Source organism: Calidris pugnax, unplaced genomic scaffold, assembly GCF_001431845.1.
Source record: "Calidris pugnax isolate Ruff unplaced genomic scaffold, ASM143184v1 scaffold44, whole genome shotgun sequence".
Lineage (NCBI taxonomy): Eukaryota > Metazoa > Chordata > Aves > Charadriiformes > Scolopacidae > Calidris > Calidris pugnax.
In genome coordinates, this window is record NW_015094506.1 from 26,904,071 (window position 1) to 26,925,511 (window position 21,441).

The 21,441-nt window shown below is 39.0% G+C and overlaps 1 protein-coding gene across 1 annotated transcript in view; it reads left to right on the top strand.

Moving 5' to 3' along the window:
* TWF1 (twinfilin actin binding protein 1) overlaps positions 1-19,703 on the top strand; it is a 20,230-nt gene extending 527 nt beyond the window's left edge. The window contains exons 2-10 of the mRNA XM_014963339.1: positions 15-309; positions 3,106-3,183; positions 5,706-5,884; positions 7,144-7,239; positions 9,007-9,111; positions 13,731-13,856; positions 14,075-14,225; positions 14,651-14,772; positions 16,481-19,703. Coding sequence (XP_014818825.1) covers positions 15-309; positions 3,106-3,183; positions 5,706-5,884; positions 7,144-7,239; positions 9,007-9,111; positions 13,731-13,856; positions 14,075-14,225; positions 14,651-14,772; positions 16,481-16,651 — 1,323 coding nt within the window. The 3' untranslated portion in view covers positions 16,652-19,703. The remainder of the gene's footprint in view (positions 1-14; positions 310-3,105; positions 3,184-5,705; positions 5,885-7,143; positions 7,240-9,006; positions 9,112-13,730; positions 13,857-14,074; positions 14,226-14,650; positions 14,773-16,480) is intronic.
* The last annotated feature ends 1,738 nt before the right edge of the window (positions 19,704-21,441 follow it).

The following is a 21,441-nucleotide window of genomic DNA, read 5'->3' on the forward strand; positions in this document are numbered from 1 at the left end:
GGGGGGGCGGCCGTTGTGACCGTTTAACGGCCCGTTCCCGGTGGAATTGTCTCCCCTGCCGGGCTCTTTGTCGGCTGCGGGAGGAGCCCGTCTCTCTCTGCCGCGGGAGGGGGGGCAGCGAGCCGAGCTGGGGGGGAAAAGTGCTGCTGGCATCGGCCCCGGGCGGCCGCCGCCGCTCCGCGGGGTCCGACCCGGAGCTTCGTCCCGCGTCAGGCGGGGTTTCCCCGCACGGCTGGACCCGGCTGAGAAGACTGTTCACCGCAGAAACCCGCAAACGGGGAGGGGGGGCTCCCCCCCGCCTGGGCTCAGGTGACTGCCCCGGGCGCAGGTTGTCCTGCGGGGGAGCGGAGCGGTGCGGTGGGAGCCGGGGCTGAGGAGGAGGGTCCGGGGCGGGGGGGGTTCCCCGGGCACCTCCCGGCTTTTTGGAGAAGCTGTCGTCCGCTCCGTGTCCCCCGCCCGGGGTTTGGGGTGGCTCGGACAGCAGCGGGAATGCCGAGGGTCGCTGCCGGGCCCGTGGTGGCGTGAGCCCTGAGGAGAACCGGGAGCCCCGGCGCAGGGAAACCCACTAAAAAGCCCATCGCTGGAAGCCCCGTTAGGGGAAAAGTGTGCGGGAACGGTTTTCCCCCGCGTTTCCAGGCCTTGGAGGGTGTGAGGAGCAATTAGAAAAAGACAATGTTATTGTTTTGCAGTATTACCAGGTGCCCCCGAATCACAGAGTTGCTAAGCAGGGATTATACTGCAGGATTATGGGGGGGCAGGTGTTACTGTCTCGATTTCTGCAATCTGCTTGTTCGGTGACTCGTACCGTGTACTTTGCCTGCTCTCCCATATTTATTGTTGAAGGTGACTTTTGTCCCAGCCACAGCAGCTCTTAACTGCTCTCCTATTCCCTTTTTTGTCCATTGGCTGCATTTGGTCTGCACCCTTTCGCCTCTCTTCTTTTCCTTCCCCTGCATGCCAGTCTTTGCTCTTTTTTGCTGCTTCTGGTTTTAAGTTCTTCAACCCCTCTGGGGCTAGAGGTGCATCTGGGATAGCTTTTTTTCCCAGGCTGGGAAAAACTGTTATAGTGGCTCTTCATTCCTTGTTCTCCTTCCCCCCACACCCCCCCGGCATTGCTGGAGGGAGGAGCAGAATAATATCCTGTTGCTTACCACAAGCAAAAAGAGTGGCTAAACCTCTTCTGCAGCTCTCCTTCATGTCTTTGAGAATCTTTTGTCCTCTGAGGAGAGCTGTAGAGAACTTGCCAGCTTTCCTGCACGGATCGTGCTTCAGCAGGCACTAATCAGGGGTCCTGTTTGCAGCAAAGCATCCCTTGTTGTGCTGTTGCTGGCTTTAGCTACAAACAGGCTACTGTCACTCATAAACAATTGCAAGATTTGGCAGCATGGGCTGCTCTTTTCTGGAAACAGAAATGAAGTCACGGGGACAGTGATATCTACCAGGGAGTTGCTAAAAGGGCTGGACTTTCAAACAGGCCAGTGTAGATAAATAGTGTAGAAAGTTGCAGAATGCATTGAACTGTGGGAACATACACTAGAATATGTTCACAGTCTTTTAAATAATTTAAAAATAATATTCCGTGTAAAATATTTGTGAAATAAACTCGAATTTTAATTCCCTAGGTCTCTGCTATGGATAAAGTTTAAGGAGAAAATAATAGCACTCTGTTGAGAATTTTAATACCTTTATGAGAAAAAAAAAGCATAGATCAGTTGATAGTGATATGGTTTCTCAAATATCTTGTCTCAATGTTACTTCAGGAACTGTCATAGTTCTGGTAATGGTGGAGCGAACTGCTGTATTTTGGGCTTGTTTTGGTGTGTAGGGTTGAAATAAGACAATAAAGAACAAAAAGATAATAGAGAGGAAGAGGACAAAAAAAAAGTCCTGGGGGAAACGAAAGGTCTGGAAAGTGGTACAACGTTTGTGTGCTGAATGGCATGGTGAGGACTGGCAGAGACAATTAGAAAAGCTGGAAGCAAATTACAGTGAGAGTCTGCTCTGGTCAGTGGGAAGATTGTAACTGGGATGAAGGTGAGGTTGGACTGGTAATCCAGTGCAGTTCAGTTTGCTTAATACCACCTTTCCCTCCCAGGCCATTTTGGAATTTCAGAATGGGCCTGGACATCGCTTAGATGGGCATAAACTGAAAATGTTTTGAATATGGGCAGTAACGTTGCTGGATACCATCTGACCATCTGTTCAGTTGGCCTCAACCTGACTATAAATAATCCCTTTTATTTGTTTCCTGGTTTGGTGTTTGTTTTGCTGGTTCTGTGCTGTATGCTGTGGGATTACTTAAAGGACCAGTTTGCAATAAGTGTTCTTGAATAAATGCTGTACAGCCCCCTGTCTACAGTATAATTAAACTGATTTGCACTCAGATTGTTTAGCAGAGCAGTTGAGATAAGAATGATCTTCACATGACTCAAGCACAGTTCTTCAGTGTGCTCAGGGGAGCGAGCATGTCGTGTTTGCTGTGCAATGTCAATGTGAATTACAGACATTTAAAAATATTTTGAATATCTTCTTTGTAAATTCACTATAAAGCCATCCTGTTGCAATAGGCTGGCATTTGAACAAGATACATACAAGAAGATAAGGTGATATGAAAGATGAGCAATGAGTGTCAGCCTTCACTGGTGCTCATCAGAGAGGTGTCCTCAGGAAAGACCGGCACTTTTGCCAGACAAGCTCTAAAATTTTCCTGGCAGGCATAAAGTTTCTGTCTGAAAGTTTATACTAAGCCTGCAGACTTCATGCAGCTATTGTAATTTGAGATGTGTCATATTTTTATTGTGTTGCTGTGTTAACTCGGAAACCTGAGAGTGATGATGTGATGTTGCCTTGAATTTTCACAATGTTGAAAATCATACGGTGTGCTAGAAAGCAGGGCTCTCTTGTAGTGTTGCCTGTTATATTTTTATGGCATGTCAGTGGCTGGAACAGTATGCAGCATACTGGGAACATCACTCCTGTGTTCCTTTCTCAGTCCAACTTTGAAGGGCCAGTTGTACACTTTTCCAGTGTTGTTCTTACCTTTATGAATATTCTTTGTCCTGGGGAAGTGAAGTGTGTTAATTTGGTTACTTTTCTGTTTTTCAGCTAGTGGAAGTGTTAAAGATACCTTTGTTGGAGCAAGAAATGGACAATACAGGCTTTTAAAAATAGTCATTCACAATGGTTAGTCAATTTTTTTTTTTCTCTGATTCTTTTAGATATTTTCCTAGTTGTTTTAGTGACCTACATGTACAATTGTTTGAAAAACAAAACTCTGGAAAACTTAATGTTACTAAGCTCTTTCAAATACAGCAGGTAAGATTTAAGTTTTGGTGATGCTAAGCTTTTCAATACAATACTGCTGGGGTTTTAGGTTTGAATTTTTCTTCCAAATATAATCTCATATTTTACCAAGAACTGCTGTGGATTTCATATGCACAATATAAATGAGTTTACTCTTACCTTCTTACTAAAGAAAGAGTAGAAGAAAAAAAGGTTCCACACCTGTGTAGTGTTCTGGCACTTTGGTTACTTTCATTAGACAGAGATCCTTACACAGCAGCTAGTAACTTTAGATGAAGTATAAGTATTATCTGCTTTCTATGCTACGATCACCTGCATGTAGAAAGTCCTATTGAAGCAGATGTTTAGGTAGTAATCAGGCTACATAGAAAATGTCTTTTAAAATCTGTAGCTTTGTACACATTTTTGAAGCTAAAAATGTTCCTTAAATCTCACATATGTATGTAAATATAAAATTACATAATTTCTTGCTGAGCTTGAGTTTGATCTTTGAACTCATTGAAAAATGATCAAGGCTGCAAACATTGCAAGATAGAATGAATAATTACTTTTTTTTTTTTTTTAATAGCAATGCTGGTTGACTGTATAAGACATTTTGTGGTTTAGTCCATCTTTTCAAGTATGTCAAATGCCCACTTTGGGTTTTTTGCTTTCTAGAGTTCATTCATTTACAGTACACTGAAATACCTGTTAGCTGGAGGAAGGTGCATTTATGTACATACACATACATACTTTTATTGTTATTTAAATAACCTACTGTTACCTTCTTTGTGTTTGCTTTTATAAGGAAGTCTTCTGACATTTTAATATTGCTTTCCTTTAGGAAGTAGCAATAGTAATATTATAGGCAGGTCACTGTAGTAAAGTCTCACTAGCACAAGGTAGCAAATGCTGGCATACCATTGAATTTACGTTTTCTTTTCCCATTAGGTAAGGTAAAACAATGTGCTTTTGTGTGTATGCTACTTTTTAATATGAAATGAAGCCTAGAAATAAGACACAAATGGAAGACGTTCCCTATTTTTTTTTCCTTTTTGTGTGTATGTGTTTGTGTGTGTGTGTATGTATATCTCTATATATAATATATGCACTTTGACTCTATGTAGAAGCAGAATCCAGTCTTTGATACTATTTCCCATAGTTCTAAAAGAAGCCTCTAAAAATCCCAGAATACTGGAAGAGGGACAGTTGCCTCATCTGTCTACAGGTGCTTTCAGCAACTGCCCTTGATCAATAGAGAGTAGTCAAATTGAGTTCTGCTAATCCGAGTTAGTAAGACAGGAGGTTTGCTGCTGGGCAATAAAGTTTCTCTGATTGTATATTTCTGTCTTAAATCCAAGTGAGTTTAAAGCCACCTAGAGTTCAGAATTAGCAAGTACCTTCTGAATACTCAGGTGAACAGTTTCAGCTGCTTAGCATCTAATTCAGAAAAGGGCCAAACACCCTCTCCCTGAGCTGTTCATGTTCTGTGACTTACTGTGGTAGAGTGCCTTGCTCTGAAACTTCTGCTGTAGAGGCACTTGTATACTGTTGTACTTTTGTCTGAAGTTTTAGAAGTTAGGTCCTAGACTCTCAAAAGATATTTTGTATACAAGCTACTATGATGGTCCTCAAGTTGTTGTAGGTCGCATTTAAACAAGGTATTTCTGGTTCGATTGTGGGGACTAGTAAAGAAAGACACTATACTAATCCTTTCCTTTGGAAGCTGAGCTGTGATTTATAAATGAGAGAAGAATCTTGTTGCTACAGCTGTTCACATATTTAAATCTCAACTGAAGTATTCTATACAGCCTTAAGCCAATTATACATAATAAACAACTTCAGTCATTTAAAGACACCATAGCTACGAAGCGGCATTAGAAAGAGGTTTATCGACTTACATAGTCGAGTTAAAGTGATTAGTGCAAGCATATTCATTCCAAACTCTTTTCACTGTATAACTGAATTATTGACCCCTTACAATGAGTACAATCACTAATATGTTATAGCAAGAGCATCATTAATTCTAGCATTTGAAAGCTTCCTCTCATCTCGTTTCCACTTAAGTATTCCAATTTAAAAATAAACTAACTGGCAGAAGACAGGTTTTATTTTCCTTCTGTGTACATTATGCTAAAAACACTAACATCAGTCTTATCCCTTCAGATCAAAGAACTTGATGGCAACCAGAACATTATTTCTCATCTATTTGTATTTGGGTTAAAGTAAGTTAGAGTTTGAACATACACAGTTTTCGTAGGAATTCGCCTGCTTGCCCACTGACTGTTCTTGACTTCCATTCTTATCAAGTATCTGATCACGAAAGATGAAGTATCTAATTAACTATTTATTGTAATTGCAAATTTTAAAAAACTGTATTAACTGTATAGTTGCTAACCTGTAGCTTTGGTTCTTGGCTACAGAGCAGCTTATTGTGGGATCGTCTAGGCAGCCAGTTGGATCATGGGAAAAGGATTATGATGCTTTTATCCTTCCCCTTCTTGAAGACAAGCAACCATGTTATATATTATACAGACTAGATTCTCAGAATGCTCAAGGATATGAATGGATCTTCATTGCGTGGTCACCTGATCACTCTCCAGTAAGTAACAGTCATCAGAGTCTTCATGCTGTTTATGATTTTTCAACAGTGCCATTTGATCTGAATCCTAGATAGGAATGAGGAATGAAGCGTTCCCTAACCTTCCCCTCACTTTCCCCCAAGAAAACTGGGGAAACAATTCTTTAGGCTGATTGAGGAGCAGTATCAGTGGGTCTGGGTGGAGTGCAGCTGATCCAATTTATTTCTACCCTGACTGGAGGAGGCAAGATAATGTTTTTGCCCTGTTTGTCTGTCTGTCTGTCATTGTTTCATGAAAATCTGTGGAAGGATATAGGACAGAAATCTCAATAGGTGTTATCATGGAGAGAAGGATTATAGTGTGAGCTCAAGCTGTTTATTCTGTGCGGCTTGCTGGCTGCCCAGCTGGCATTCGTGGATCTGTGACCTGTCACAGAATGTACTGTTTGTCATTCACTAGTCAGAGAACACGGGAGGGAACTGTTTAGAGTTAAGGATTTCTAGGAGACATTAGGATGCTGTGTACAGGTTCTGTAAACGTGAGATAAGGGAAGACAGAAAGTAAAGCTATTCACACATTCCTACTATTTTCACTGGCAGTTAGGAAATAATAAGAGACCAAGAGTTGGAGTGCATAGAAGAGATTAGGTGGAAAAGGTGAGGTATTGTGGTGAGGATCACATGATGGTGAGAAGATGGGACTGTTGAGAGAGGAATAAGTGACTGTGTTAGACACAAGCTGATAGGGAGCAAACATCATTAGATCTGCCCCTGGAAAATTTCATTTTTCTACTCTGTAGTTGAACTAAAACTCTCTGGAGTCATTATCAAATAAAAATAATAATGCATTATTTGCAGTCTGCTCTTTCTCTATCTGTTTTATCCATTACTACACAGACCATTGACAAAAGATCTAAACAGTTGTGGGTTTTCCCATTTAAAATTAGTAAAGATTATGTTGACCTATTTTTTTTTTCCAGTTAAAAAAAACTCATGCCCTTACTTACGCTGCAGTTTTATTTTGGAACTACTTTGATAATAATGCGTAGTATCATACCCTTGAGAATTTAATCATTTGTGTTAGTATCATGATCCTGAGCTCATTCCATGGAGTTTATTCTTTATTAAGAATTATATTTTCAAAATGCAGTTTCAACACTTACAATGTTTGTTCAAGAAAGTTGTTATGGACTTGGTACACCAATGTGCTAGATTCTCTGTGTACACCAAAAAACCACAAACAACCCAAACCAAAACAACACTGTTTTGTGATGTACTAGGTTCGTCAAAAAATGTTGTATGCAGCAACCCGAGCAACACTTAAGAAAGAATTTGGAGGTGGTCATATTAAGGATGAAGTATTTGGAACTGTACAGGTATGTTTTTCTTTTTAAAGTCAGCACACTCACTTTAAATACTAAATATAGTAGCTAATGTTACTGGCATGAATTTGTAGTGTTTCTGCTATTTTTTGATTAAGAAAAATAGAGTTAAAAGCTATGTGTATTATGCAGATGTTAACATGTAATTGCTCTCATTTGAACAAGTATATTTAGCAATTTCAGAGGGAGCTGGTTCTGAAGGAAGGAAAGGAGCTTGAGATTTGGGGAAGAATGGATGATATTGTAGGGGGGAAAAACTGTGGAAGAGACATGGGCTGGTATGGTGGACAGGGAAGTCCATAAGGACATGAGGCTAATAATTCTGCTGTTCACCGACTAAATAATTCCTTATATCCAGCATTAATCTGTGATGGAAGCTTCATTATCCTAACAAACATGCTAACAAAGCTCTGGATAGGCTGCATTTTAGAGAAGTAGATAACTGAGTGGCTAAGAGGGTTTACTGGTAGAGGTCATGTTATTTTTTTCTTGCCTGTCGATCAATTAATCTCTCACTGCCAATTGCACCAAACTATTAGAAGTCTATGTAATATGTAGAATTTGTGCTCTGAGTTGTAGGGCTAGACACAAGTCTGAGCTCCTGTCTCGACTTTAAGGAAGGAGCATTGCATTTATCTATTACTGTTATTTCAGAATGTGTTTGGTGCACTTAGAGTATGAAGTCAGTGTAACTCACTTTCTCTAAGTTCATTCTGTTACAGCTTAATATATCTCAAAATTGTTGGTTTTAGTGTCTTTATAAGCTTCTTAATTGTAGCTGGCCTCTAATGTTCATCTGTGTGAAAAGCTTCTTCAGCTTCTTCAAAGTATTCAAGTCATAAACCTTACTCAGAATTTTGATCGTCAGTATCCAGTGCGTTACTCTGTTTTCGTTAGACATAAGTATGGTTCAGTAGCAACCAGCTGGTAGAACCTGGCTGTGGTCCCATCTGCTACTTTACATTTATGAACCTCGATACCTCTGGGCTCCTGAAACAAGACGTAATGGAATATTGGCACTGGAAGTTGCATTTGGGAAGGTCTGTCTCTTTCAGAAAGGGAAGAGCTGAGAAGGAGCTTTCTCTTTCTCCTCAGAACTTGAGTATAAGATCACATTCATATGATTCCATAAAGTTCTGCCCATTTCTGAGTGACCACCTTAATTATAAAAACACAACAGTGTTTGCCTCTGGTACCAACCTCTTTGGAGAGGGCCAGAACTGACACTGAATATTAACAGATTTCCCAAAGTGGTTATCAGCATTCATCACTTCTGTGACATTGCATCCAAAACTCTTTGTAGTATTGTGCTTATTCCCTGTCCTAAGGCAGCATTTCTGTCTCCCAGTTTTTAGGTAGAAAACTAACAGGAAGCTACTAGTCTGAGCATGCAAATTTTATAAGAAAATGTATTATTCTTTTATTTATTAGAATTGTGGCAATTCTGTGAGGTTTTGTCCAAGAAGACTGAATAACTTCATGCACACAGTCTTCATTAGTGCTAATTTTTGAATTAGCAAGGTAATGAGCGACTGATTGCAGAAATGCTGCTCACTATGCAATTGGGCACAAGAGCAGCCAGTGGACCCCACTGTACAGGAAGATGAGCTGAATTTGCAAATGCACCTACACTTGTAGTCCATTCAAATAAAATGACCATAACTGTATGGAAGTAACTGTTTGGTTTTTTATGCTGCATAGAGCTTATATGAAGAAAACTTTTATTATAAAAAATGATCAATGTTGATATTGTGCTTTCAGGATGATGTTTCACTGAATGGATATAAAAAGTATTTGATATCGCAGTCCTCCCCTGCACCTCTGACTGCAGCAGAAGAAGAACTTCGACAAATCAAGATTAATGAGGTACCTACAATGTCTTGAGCATGGGTGGGAAACTCGGTGCAGAATTCCAAACACGTTGTAGGAAAAGTATTTCTAGGGTAAAAAAGGGCAGAACAGAAAATTGAAATCTTCAGAAAGTCTTGAGTGGATGAGAATATAAATTTGTCTCTCAATGAGTTGAAATTGCATGACGATGATGGCTGGAGTTGAGGTGGTATGATCTTGCTGAGTTTGCAAGGTCTAACATTCAAGCCAGGAGACTTGCAGCAACGGAGTTTAATTGTTGCAGCTTTGGCCCTTAACAAGCTTTTAGTATCACTAGATGTGCTTCATTGTGAAGGGTGACCCAGTGCTGGCACAGGTTGCCCAGAGAGGTTGTGGAGTCTCCATCCTTGGAGATATTCAAAAGCCACCTGGGCAGAGACCTGGGCAACTGCTTCTAGGTGGCCCTGATTGAGCAGGGTGGTAGGACAAGATGACCTCTGGAGGTGCCTTCCAACCTCAAGCGTTCTGTGATTGCCTACATGCACTTCTCATGGTGGCAGAAATTGTAGGCAAAACACAAAATATCAACTGTTGCAGTGAATTGTCGCCAGGAGTATTTCAGCAGCCTTATCCCTAGAGGAAACCCACTGGGCTTCCAGCACCAGGGCACTTGCCTTTAAGACTGAGGGAGTGAATGGAATTCCAATAAAGATAAAATAGAAACCCAAAACAAGTAACTAGTCCTTTTAAGAGACTGATTTGCTTTTGCTACAAACACTTTATAGAAAAACCTCTAACAAATGCCTTTAACCAAATAATTTGAGGATTGCCAGCTAGCTATTGACTGAAAAGGATTAATTTCTCACATTTTTCCTTCACTTGATCACTCTTTGTGTTCAGAGATACATTAAAATAGGTCATATGCTGATCTTAGTTCTTTAGGCATGTATTTTACAGTCATGGTACATGTGTTTGAAATACAGTTTGTTTCTGCAGCCGGATGTCAGGAAACCATCGTGCTAAATGTAGCTCTGTATCTTCTCTAATGTTTTCACTCTACCATGCAGTTGCTGCAATTTTCTTGTTTATTGACTTTTTTTTTTCAGTGGCATCTTTTGTTATTTTCCATGTCTTAATTTTGATTAATTGAATGCAGAAATGCACTCGTCATTATCAAACACTGCATTGTGCTTGAACAGCTTTAAAAGGAAGCCCGCTAATGAATGTAAAACTTCTGTGGTACTGATGATCATTTCTGGCTATTAGTATTGTCTCTTATGCACTACATACGTTGTGTGTAACAGCTGATTCATGCAGACTAAAACCTTACATGCTATTATGAAACTTCAGCAGCATTAGCTGTGCTTTTTAGAGATACATAAACTGTAGATTGCTGTCATTTTGGCTTGCTTTGAAGCATCTTGCAATACATTAATTTACATCATTTCTGTCTTCATTGTTTCCACCATTATGAAGCCTAGAATTAGCCTCAGAAAACTAAAAGCTTTCTGATTTAAAAACAAGAAATATATACTTAGTTTTCCATATGTGTATTTTTTCATAATTGCATAAGACATATTTTATAATTTCATAAGAAATATTTTACTGGGTCAGATCAAAGGATTGCCTTGTCTGCTGTCAAGACCCTGATTGAACAGCAGAAATCTAGGAAGCATGTAAGAGCAGGGCAAGATGGCCATAATTCCCTTGAATACTCTTCTGTTGCCACAATGTTTGCAGGTAGGGATCGTCCCGAGCAAGAGATGATATCTTACTATGTAGTTGTTCTCAATCAGTTTTTTGTCTATCATCTAGTCTTGTCATTTTTCTAAAGCCACATAACACTTTTGTTAGCCACAGATCCTATGGCAGTGTATTCCACAGCTTGACAAAGTACTATGTAAAGAACCATTGCCAACTAATTTATTCTGATATTCCTACAGATTGTGTGGAGAAGGCAGACAAAAGTTATTAAGTCATTCCTTGTTTTCCCTCTCCCCCTTTGACAAAGCCAGCCATATCCCAGAAAGCCAAGCATACCTTGGGCTACATAGAAAGGAGTGTGGCCAGCAGGTCAAGGGGGGTGATTCTGCCCCTCTACTCCACTCTGGTGAGACCCCACCTGGAGTACTGTGTCCAGCTCTGGAGCCCTCAGCACAGAAAAGCCATGGACCTGTTGGAGTAGGTCCAGAAGAGGGCCACAGAAATGATCAGAGGGATGGAACACATCTCCTGTGAGGAGAGGCTGAGAGAGTTGGGGTTGTTCAGCCTGGAGAAGAGAAGGCTCCTTGCTGCCTTTCAGTACTTAAAGGGGGCTTGTAAGAAAGATGGGGACAGACTTTTTAAGAGGACCTGCTGAGATAGGACAAGGGGTAATGGCTTTGAACTAAAAGAGGGAAGATTCACACTAGATCTAAGGAAGAAACCTTCTGCCATGAGGGTGGGGAAACACTGGAACACGTTTCCCAGAGAGCTGATAGATGCCCCATCCCTGCAAACATTCTAGGTCAGGTTGGAAGGGGCCCTGAGCAACCTGATCTAGTTGAAGATGTCCCTCCTCACTGCAGGGGGCTTGGACTAGGTGACCTGTAAAGGTCCCTTCCAACCCAAACCATTATGTGATCATGGGCCTTTATTGTATTCCTTATCAGTTACCTCTTCCTAGCTGAAGGTAGTTCTAGGTAGTCCTTCCTCCTAAAGAAGGCACTCCATATTTCTGATCCTTTTGCTTTTCTCTGCAGTTTTTCCGGTTCTGCTATGTAATTTATGAGATGGAGGGATGGGGAAGACAGAACTGCATGTGGTATTCAAGATGCAGGCATGTTACTGATATCTACAGTGCGTAATGATGTGTTCTGTACTTTCTATTTTCTTCTCTTTTTCTAACAATTGATAACATTTCAAACTTGGGTGGGGAGTGTTGGGGTTTTTTAGTGGGTGTTTGGTTTTTTTTTTGGAGGTTTTTTTTGCAAAGACTGGCCACTGGGCTTATATTTTCAGAGCTATTCAGTGTGACCTACAAGGTCCTCCTGCATGGTAGTAGCTAGCTCAACCCCATCATCATACAGGTAGAAGAGAGGGGTTTTTTTTTCCTACTGCATATATTACTTTACATTTATTCATAGGAAATTTCACCTGCCATTTCATCCACCACTCCACTCAGTGGCCATCACTGAGAAATCTTATGGTGTGAATTTAAATATTGTCAGTGACTTAGGTGTTTTAGTTTTGCTTCAATGGTCTGAAATATGTTGTAGTATGGACAAGTAGATTTTGTTCATTGTCTTAATGTGGAGTTATGTTGGGTTACTCTCTTCCCTTGCCTGTCCCCACACTTCACAGCTTGATTTTATGTTTTTTGGGTTTGGTTTTTTTTTATTTGTATTTTAATACAGTTTATATGGTATGGCATATTATGATGATTTCTTATGTTTGTGATGCCAATTTTTATGTTTACTCATCAGACTTTTACACAGATATATTTTGCAAATATTTTTATATAACCTTTTTCATAAATGTAGCAATGTTTATACATAAGTAAACTCTTTACCTCTTTCTTCTCCTCTTTCCATGTTACAGACAAGCTGTTCCTTAAAATATGGAGTATAATTCAGTGTTGCCCCAAGTATCTTTTGTTTTTATTTTTTTATCAGTTTGTTTCATATTTCATTAGCATACCTTTTTAATTAAAGCTGAACATCTTCCAGTTGATACATATAAGACCCATGCTTTCCATTTTCTACACTTTTCTGACTTTTGCTGCTTCATCACCAATGTTACATGTATTTGTGAAACTATAAAGTCAATATATTCAAAAGCTAATACTTAGACAATAAGTTCAGTCTTGAGAAAACTGGAGGCCAGAGCTCATTTTCAGAGAAAATTCATGAATGTTAAGATAAACATATATGCTTTAAAAATGTTTTTAAAATAACTGGGTTTTTTTCCTCTCAAATAATTTGTGACTAACATAACTGGATTACGAACAATTGTCTAGCTTGCAGTGACACTGGACTTTTTTACTTTGTGTTAGACCATCTAGAAGTCAAAAATATAGATTTTGTTTTGTTTGCTTTCTTTTTGGTGTAGGCTTTTGGGGGGAGGGAGTTGAAAGAGGAGGGAGGGAAGCTGCTTTATGTTTCCTTCAAGAAGATCAGTTTGTCTTATAATTTCTCTCTTCCTTGTAGAGAGGAAAATTTTGGCTCCCTAGAAATGACATTTGTATGTTTTGATCTAAAATTTTTCAAGATTCTACAAAGTTCATAAGCAGTATTTTCAGTTCAAAAGTATAACACAGCATATGAAAATTAAGCTCTTTCTTCCTGGCTAATTGTATCTTTATACCAGAATTTAACTTAGAGCTTTTTCACTGACACATGAGCCAGTTTTCCCTGTGATGATTCTGTTGGCTCTGCAGATTTAGCTGTTTCAAAGGTATGAAACTGTTTCCAGGTAAGCAAGCAAGTGTGACCTGTAAATTAAAAAATGCAAATCTATTGTATATGGAGATGATGCTTTAGGGTAGTAGTTTCTTCTTGGAATAGCTACTGCTAACCCTGTGTATAACCATATGCAATGGATTGACAGTTATTGTATGAAACCGAACAGATACTTGCAAAAGTTTCTGTTTACATCTCTCTTGCCTTGTGTTCCAGGTACAGACAGATGTTAGTGTAGATACCAAGCATCAAACATTGCAAGGAGTAGCGTTCCCCATTGCTAATGAAGCTATTCAAGCTTTGGAGAAATTGAAAAATAAGAAACTGAATTATGTGCAACTGGCAAGTATAAAATACTTTCTTTTTTAACATTGAGTATAAAGTAGATTATCCACACATTAAATAATGTTGATTACATGTTGATGATGTGCATTGATGATGCACTCTGATAAATTACCATTCTGTATTAGATTCATTCAGATATTTTTTTTTTTAATCCTGTCATATTCTCTGGTTTGCTTTCTGTATATTAACTATATCCATGTTTGCTTTTTTAACAGCAAATTGATATGAAAAATGAAATTATTATTTTGGCCAACACACTTCATACTGAACTTAAGGACTTGCCAAAAAGAATTCCAAAGGATGCTGCGCGTTACCACTTTTTCCTGTATAAGCATGCCCATGAAGGAGACTATTTGGAATCCATAGGTATGAGAAAATTTCTCAATATGAAGTTTCATTGGCTTGTTTCAAGTACTTTAGTAATTTGAGGCAGAGAGAAAGATGTGTCATAAAAGTAATCTGTCTGTCAGCATGATCACGAATTTCAGAGTCGTTTGGTTGTGAAACTGACTTCTGAAGTCCTTATGTTTAGAAAGTATTGAGCTGTCCCTTTTGATTATGAACACCCATAAATCAGTTGTCATGTGAAAACATAAAGATACTGGCCATTCTCTCATCCCCCATTTAAAATGAAACAGTTGCTGAAGACAAAAAAAGGTCCGTAATGGGGTTACATTTTCCCTTTCAGACTGCATAGTTGATTTGCAATGTCTGTCTGCTGTGAATGATTTTATGATGCAGATTTTGATGGAGTGTAGTTATAGTCTGATTTGTGGGTTTTCTTTCTGCAGTTTTCATCTACTCTATGCCGGGTTATACCTGTAGTATACGAGAACGAATGCTCTACTCTAGTTGCAAAAGTCCACTGTTAGAAATTGTAGAAAGACAGCTGTGGATGCAGATAATTAGAAAGGTGAGTACACTGGGTATACTGGTATTTTCTCCATCCCTCTGTTCCCATCTTAATACCTAACTATAATTGTCTCTGCCACCACCTTCTCTAAACAATGAAAAGTGTTGTGTAACTATTAAAGTTTGTCCTGAACAAGAAATACTTGTTGATAAAGCTCCAGATACAAAGTTAAGTCATAGAAGCTTTTCTCTGGTTGATAATTTCTACATTTTAGTAGCTTTAACAAACATATCCTTGTGGATCAAGGGCGTGTTTTGAGAGTACTGTGAAGGACTATTTAGAACTAATGTGATTTCTTACTAAAAGTCCTGTCATATTTTGGACCACAACACATTGCTGTTGTTGAACGCTAAATTCCTTTAAAGCCAAGGTTATTTAAGGATTTTAAAAATAATTTCAAGCTGCAGTTCTGGAACTTCAGACTGGTATTTTAGAAGTCCTTGATGGGGCAAAGAAAGATTTGTAAGTAAGGTGATCTTTTCACATTGTAGAGATTTTACTACTATGCAGTAATGTGGTTCTCACCTCCAGAGCAGAGACCATAGGAATGGTCCATTTACGGAACATGTGACCTATGGTTACATTCTCAACACTTGTGCTGTAAATTTAAAAAAAAAATATGAAGGCTTAGTTTCTGTAGGGATGATGTCTACCTAACAAATAGCTGTGTTAATACTAACCATTTTTAATGAGGTGACATGAATTAAGTAGATTATCATTACGTGTTTTCATGTGTAGTTATTTATCAGAAATTTCCTCTCTACAACAAAATAAATGCACTGTGTGACTCCTGAAATTCCTGTAGACATATTTCTGAAGCACAGACTTGTAACAGCAATGCCGTGGCTGGCAAGTCCATCAAGTGCTATGGTTTGGCAGGCCACGAAGTGTTGAACACTCAACAGAGCAGGGCCAAAGCATTTCTCTGAATTCTAAATTCCTGCAATTCAAAACAGTGGGGTTTGGCTTGAGATCAGTATTTTCTTTCTATTCAGGTTTATATGCTTAAATTTTAAAAACCGAAACAACCTCCCTTTTTGTTCCTTAAACTTATTGTAGCTTTTCCCTGGCTTGAATACTTGCTGAGTTGCAGTAGAAGCTGATCATATAAGCTGCTTGTACTCCTCCCCTTCTCTCTCAAGAGACAACAATACGTACGCACGTTGCTTTGGCAGTTGGTGTTAAAAGCACATTTTAGTGAAAAATTTTAATTAATTCTCATAATGTGGAGATTGCGTTGCAACAATGACAAGTTTTTATTTTAGAGGGGAGAATACAGAATGGAAATTGTAGTTCTGAACGATCCGCATTCTTATCTTTTATTAAGGAACACTTTATAGATGACTAAATAAGCCCTTGTTTCCACATGGAATGTGTACTCCTAGTTAGTATTACTATGTATGCTGTGCCAAAGCTTGGGACAGAAGAAGTTTCTTGGCATATGTACTGTGTAGTTGTGCTTATATTTCAGGAAAAATAATTAAGTCAAATCACACTTAATACTGGTAAAAGTATAGTGGATTCTCAGAAAAACTATCCAAGATTGCTCAGGGCATTAGGCACAAGTTGGAAAACGTTTCATGCTGGACTCTGAACCTTACTGCACATCTGGTTTTAATGTGGTACTTAGAGCTTCAGCAAAATTTTGAAATGTTTTTAAATATGTCTTTAAGGTGAATACGATAAATGTTGGCGCTTTTTTTCCCAGATTGAAATAGATAATGGTGATGAGTTAACTCCTGACTTCCTTTATGAAGAGGTTCATCCGAAACAACATGCTCACAAACAAAGTTTTGCTAAACCAAAAGGCCCTGCAGGGAAGAGGGGAATACGAAGACTGATCAGAGGTCCAGCAGAGACTGAAACACCTAGTGATTAGAAACTGTTGTTTGCATTTGTTATAAAGTATTACAGTAAGAAATTAAATTCTGGCTTTCAGTAATGAACTGAAATCATTCCATTCATAGATGCTAGGAAAAGAAAGGCTCTTTTTACTCTTCTGACTCCTCTGACCTCAACACTTTTTATATTGTTACATGATTATATTTGTTGACCATGTTTTATAACATGTGGAAGAGCTAATTATTTTAAAGCTAGAAGAGGAAGACTAAGCTAGTACCCCTTTATTTTAAATTAGAATCCGTTATTTAATAGCTGTATATGTGATCATAAACTTTGCAGACATAACACTATTAAGCCCATGTACTCTGTGGGTAAGTTGAGCTCTATGCCTAGATGACAGACCTGTCTGCTTATGAGTAGCCTATTGAAACTCATAAGACTTTCCATGTGAGAAGAGCTGAAGGACTATATAGCATTGTCCCAGATAAATCTTTATTTTTCCTTGTAGCTCTTACGGACAATAATACAGTAGAAGGTTTTCTTCTGGTTTTGACATGATGCATTATTGGGTTTTGTTGTTGTTTTGTTTTGGGTTTTTTTTGGTAATAGAAAAGATAAACTCAAATCAGTTATCCATCAATTAATGTAAGTGTTCAGGAACAGCTGGATATTTTGTGATGCAAAAGCATGGTCATTTCAAATTTATAACTGTTTTAATGTGATTGTCTTTTAAAGAAATCTGACATAAAACCACTATAGCTTTTCCAGACTTCTATACCGCTTGTAAGCCTTACATATTAAGTACTAAATGACCAAGTAAAAAGTAATAGAAAGTGCATGAGTATACTCGGTAGATTATGGAGCTGCTTTCAAATATGCGTAAAAATTCCAAATAAATAGTTGATTATTGGTGCACTTGGATCTAAACTGGTATAAATTCAGTAAAAATTGAAATAGACTTGCTTCATAATGGTGAGTCGTTCTTGAGATCCTAGTGTGGTTATAGTATCAACTGCAATTTTGACTTTCAAAGTATTCTGAAAATGACTTTTCCTGAATGTTTGAACTTTAATAGTAACTTAAATCTGTAACAAAATCCAACTAGGTGTTGAATAACTGCTGGCAGCACCTAGTTAGGATTTTGTCTTTGTCTTTTTTTTTTTTTCCCCTTCTCCAAAATACTAAAATCACCCAGAACAGTCTAAACCTGATCAAACCATGAGTAATGTATTTAATAGGAAGAAGAAAAATAAGATTATTTTAATAAGTGGATTAAAGAAGAATTAGATGTGGAAATCAAGTATTGGATGACCTTAAATATTTAAAATTGTGTAGAGGCAAATACTAGTGGAGAGATTATATTCCCCAGTGGGGACTTGCTTTTTAGTGTCATGTATGTGAGCTTTGTGTTTCTTGAATTTTATATTCTTAAGGCTACATGGGAGTTGCAAGTCTTGGTTCAGTGTGTATTACCATAGGTGCTGGGTGTACACGTTATGGAGCTGAATCACGTGTTTACCTGGTGGAAGATAGATTTGAAACTAGTTTTGTAGGGAAATAATGCTTTGACACTACTAGTTCCTGATAAAATTTGTTTTATCTTACACATTATTTTGTTTGGAGATGCTAGCTTGTTATTGATGTCTGAGGTTGCACTATATAATGTGAAGATTGGAATAGCTGTTGGTTTTACTGTGGTGGTTTTTTTTATATATGAAGTAGAAATCTGACACCTCAGCTTTTTTTCATTTAATCTGATACACTACATCAATCCAATTCAATAGCTCTTGATCCTCAGCTAATCTCCTCCTTGCCCTCAGCTACTGTGTTCTTTTTCTGCCTCTTGCCTCCTCCCTCCAGGGCAAGGAGCTGCCCTTTGGAGTCTTTTCTTCTCTGTGGTACCTGCCAGGCAAGTGTCATTGGTTTTTAAACATGGTTCATGTGTGTGCAGCTCATTGTACACTGTAATTAAATGTATTTTTAGTTGAACTTTGAATCTTTTCAGCACCCCTAATTCACTTTGGGCTTTTTGGTGGTTGTTTTTTTTTAAGGAAAACCTTTGAGTGTAGCAGTTGAAAAATCACTGCTAGAAGGGTTTTTGTTTGACTTGAGTATTCCTGCCCTGTGTCAGCCATACCAAGAGTGCACATACATTTTTACACTTATTTGAGCCAGTAAAGAAGTTCAGCTTTTTAATACCAAACATGTTAAATAATGAACAGTTTGACCTGCTATGGTTATGTGTATGTTGTGTTTTGTTTGGGGTTTTTTTCGGTAATCCTGCCCCAGGTAGATGAGGGTAGGAGGTAGGAAGCTTAATCTGGAGGATGCTGAAAGCTGGTTAAGCGATTACGGGAGGGTGTTTATAATGAGCTGCTTTAAGAGTTTGTCCCAAACCAGACATTCTAAGTTCTCTTAGTTGAAAATATTCTCTGTGGGTGTACAGACCCCTGACCAGTGAGCAGAGAGTCACGTCCTGGGCATATTTCCCCCTCATCTTTCCCCTAAAAGATAATTGTGTGAAGTCTTCCACAGCCCACGGCCTCCCCGGGCCTCTCGTAGTCATTCTCCTGACACAGCAATAACAAGCATCTGACGTTTGTGGAAGATCTGTCACGTTTACATCTGTGTAGTTGCCTCACGTAACACTACTCCTGTTAACTGATGTTCGGAGCCAGCACAAAGTGAGGGCATTAATGAAAGTTGTTCCTTAACTGTCTCTGCTCACTTAATAATTGAAAGTGTCCGTTCAAATTGTTGTTGGCCTTCGGAAAGCCCGAAAGCAATGCAGCTGTTTGCAGTTAACTTACAAGCTATTAAACAGTTAATTAACATGACAGGTAATTATTTTTGAAATGTTTATGTTGCAAGGTAGGAAGAATGTGATCTTCTAAAACACTCCTATCAGAGGTTTGTAAAACTAATCAAGGTAGTAATTGCTCTGTTACTTGGATAAACATGTTGATAAAGGAAACTTTTGATTTACGGTGTCTATATATTCAATGAAAACCACCTTCAGATGCTAAAATTAACTAAGTTTACCTTATCTATTTTGTAAATTACTTTATAAATAAAGATCTGACGCTTTAGTCTGGTGTTGTCTGAATCATTTCCTAATCTCTTTAACAAAGATCTATATTCTAACATCATGATGTGCAAGTAATAGGCACTAGAAAGCAGTACGGAAAAAGAGGTGGAGGGTGTAAGGAGGGAGATGGAAACAGAATTCCAGGCTTTTGTGACTGGAGGAAAATCAATGTGTTAGAAACAGCTACTTCCCTGCTGCCTTCTGGAAGCAGCACAGGGGCCTCCGTTGCAGGATCCAAGTGTGCTCTTCTCATGAGGTTTTTACGCTTTCAATAATAAGCCCCTTCAAAAAGTTCTTCTATCCTTTTAATATGCTGAAGTAGTTGATTAGTAATTTAGCAGTTCTATCTGTTGTGATTTGCTCAGCATGAGGTAGTATAATTAAACTACTCAAATAATGTTGTTCCATTAATGTGTTTTTGTCTAAACTGAAAGTAGTTTGCTTGAAGTCTCCCTATTGCCCTCAAAATCAGGCTGAAAAGAACATTTAGTGGTTTGGCTTTTCTTTTAAATGTCCTGCCAACACATCCCCGTGGGGAAATCAGCGATATGGCAATTTTGCAGTTGAAAGAAGGAAATTTGAAGATGTGTTGAACTAGGATTAAAGAGAGTAATTTTAATGCAAAATGCTGTGCAGGGAGAAAGCTATTCCTGCAAGAGGAGGGAATAGGCTAGACCTCTGTGACCATGATTAGCAGAACCAGCTTTATTTGCCTTTTGGTAGTGGGCGTTAATTAAAACTCTGCACTGGCCAGCCATAAAAATGAAGCAATACTGGGGCTGGGTAAAGGTGTGTTGGCTCAAAAGGTAGCTCTACAAACTGATAAGGACAGTTTGAGAAAAGGATGTGAGGTCTTCATTAGCTATTAAACCTCTCAGAGCTGAAGAGCTGCAAACTGTACAAAGCCATCACGTTCCACTGCAGGATGTCTCCATATGTGTCCTGTTGTTGCATTTGGTGCTCAGCAGCCACTGATGGCTCATGTCCTGACCCCAGGGCTGCACAGACACCTCTGCTCTGACTCCCAGCGTTCCCTTACCCCCTCCTCTATCCAACAGAAGAACTGCTGCAATTCCTTAACAGCAATTTTCTTTGGCTTTTGGCCTGCTGCTTCTTTCTGGAATTGTAATAAATTACTCTTGCTGGTTTTCATTCATACTTCCTTTGGGGGTGACTGAATTGCCGTATGTTACAGTTCTTGAGATCCTTAACCTGCAGAGGGTTGGCTCTTTCCCTGGGGATAGTGATCCTCAATGCCCTCTGTGGCACCTTCCCTGCTGAGAGAGGATGTAGCCCGGCCCCATCAGCCCTCTCTCTGTCCCCAGAGCGGTACCAAACCTCCTCTCACCTCCAGCTCTCTGGAACCAGATCATCCCTTTACTCACAGGGAACTGTTACTACTTTGTGACCTGGAAAGCTTCACTGTAGCAACTAATAGGAAGAAGTATGGATCCTAGGATAGGCTGGTTTTGCAGGAAATAAATGAAGCAGAAGTCAGCTGCTCTTAGCCCCCATCAGTGGCTCTAGGTGCTGACTTTACTGCATGAAGACCTTGGAAAAAATCTTGTGAGGGACAAAGGAGGAATTCCTTCTTGCACGCTCTGTAGTTTTTTGGGGGTTTGGGGTTTTTGTGGTTTTGGTTTTTTTTTTTTTTTTAAATAAAAGGTCCCACCAAAGTTATCTATTATTTCTTACTAGAATAATATTAATTGAGTTTAAAAAGAACCACTTTTTTCCTT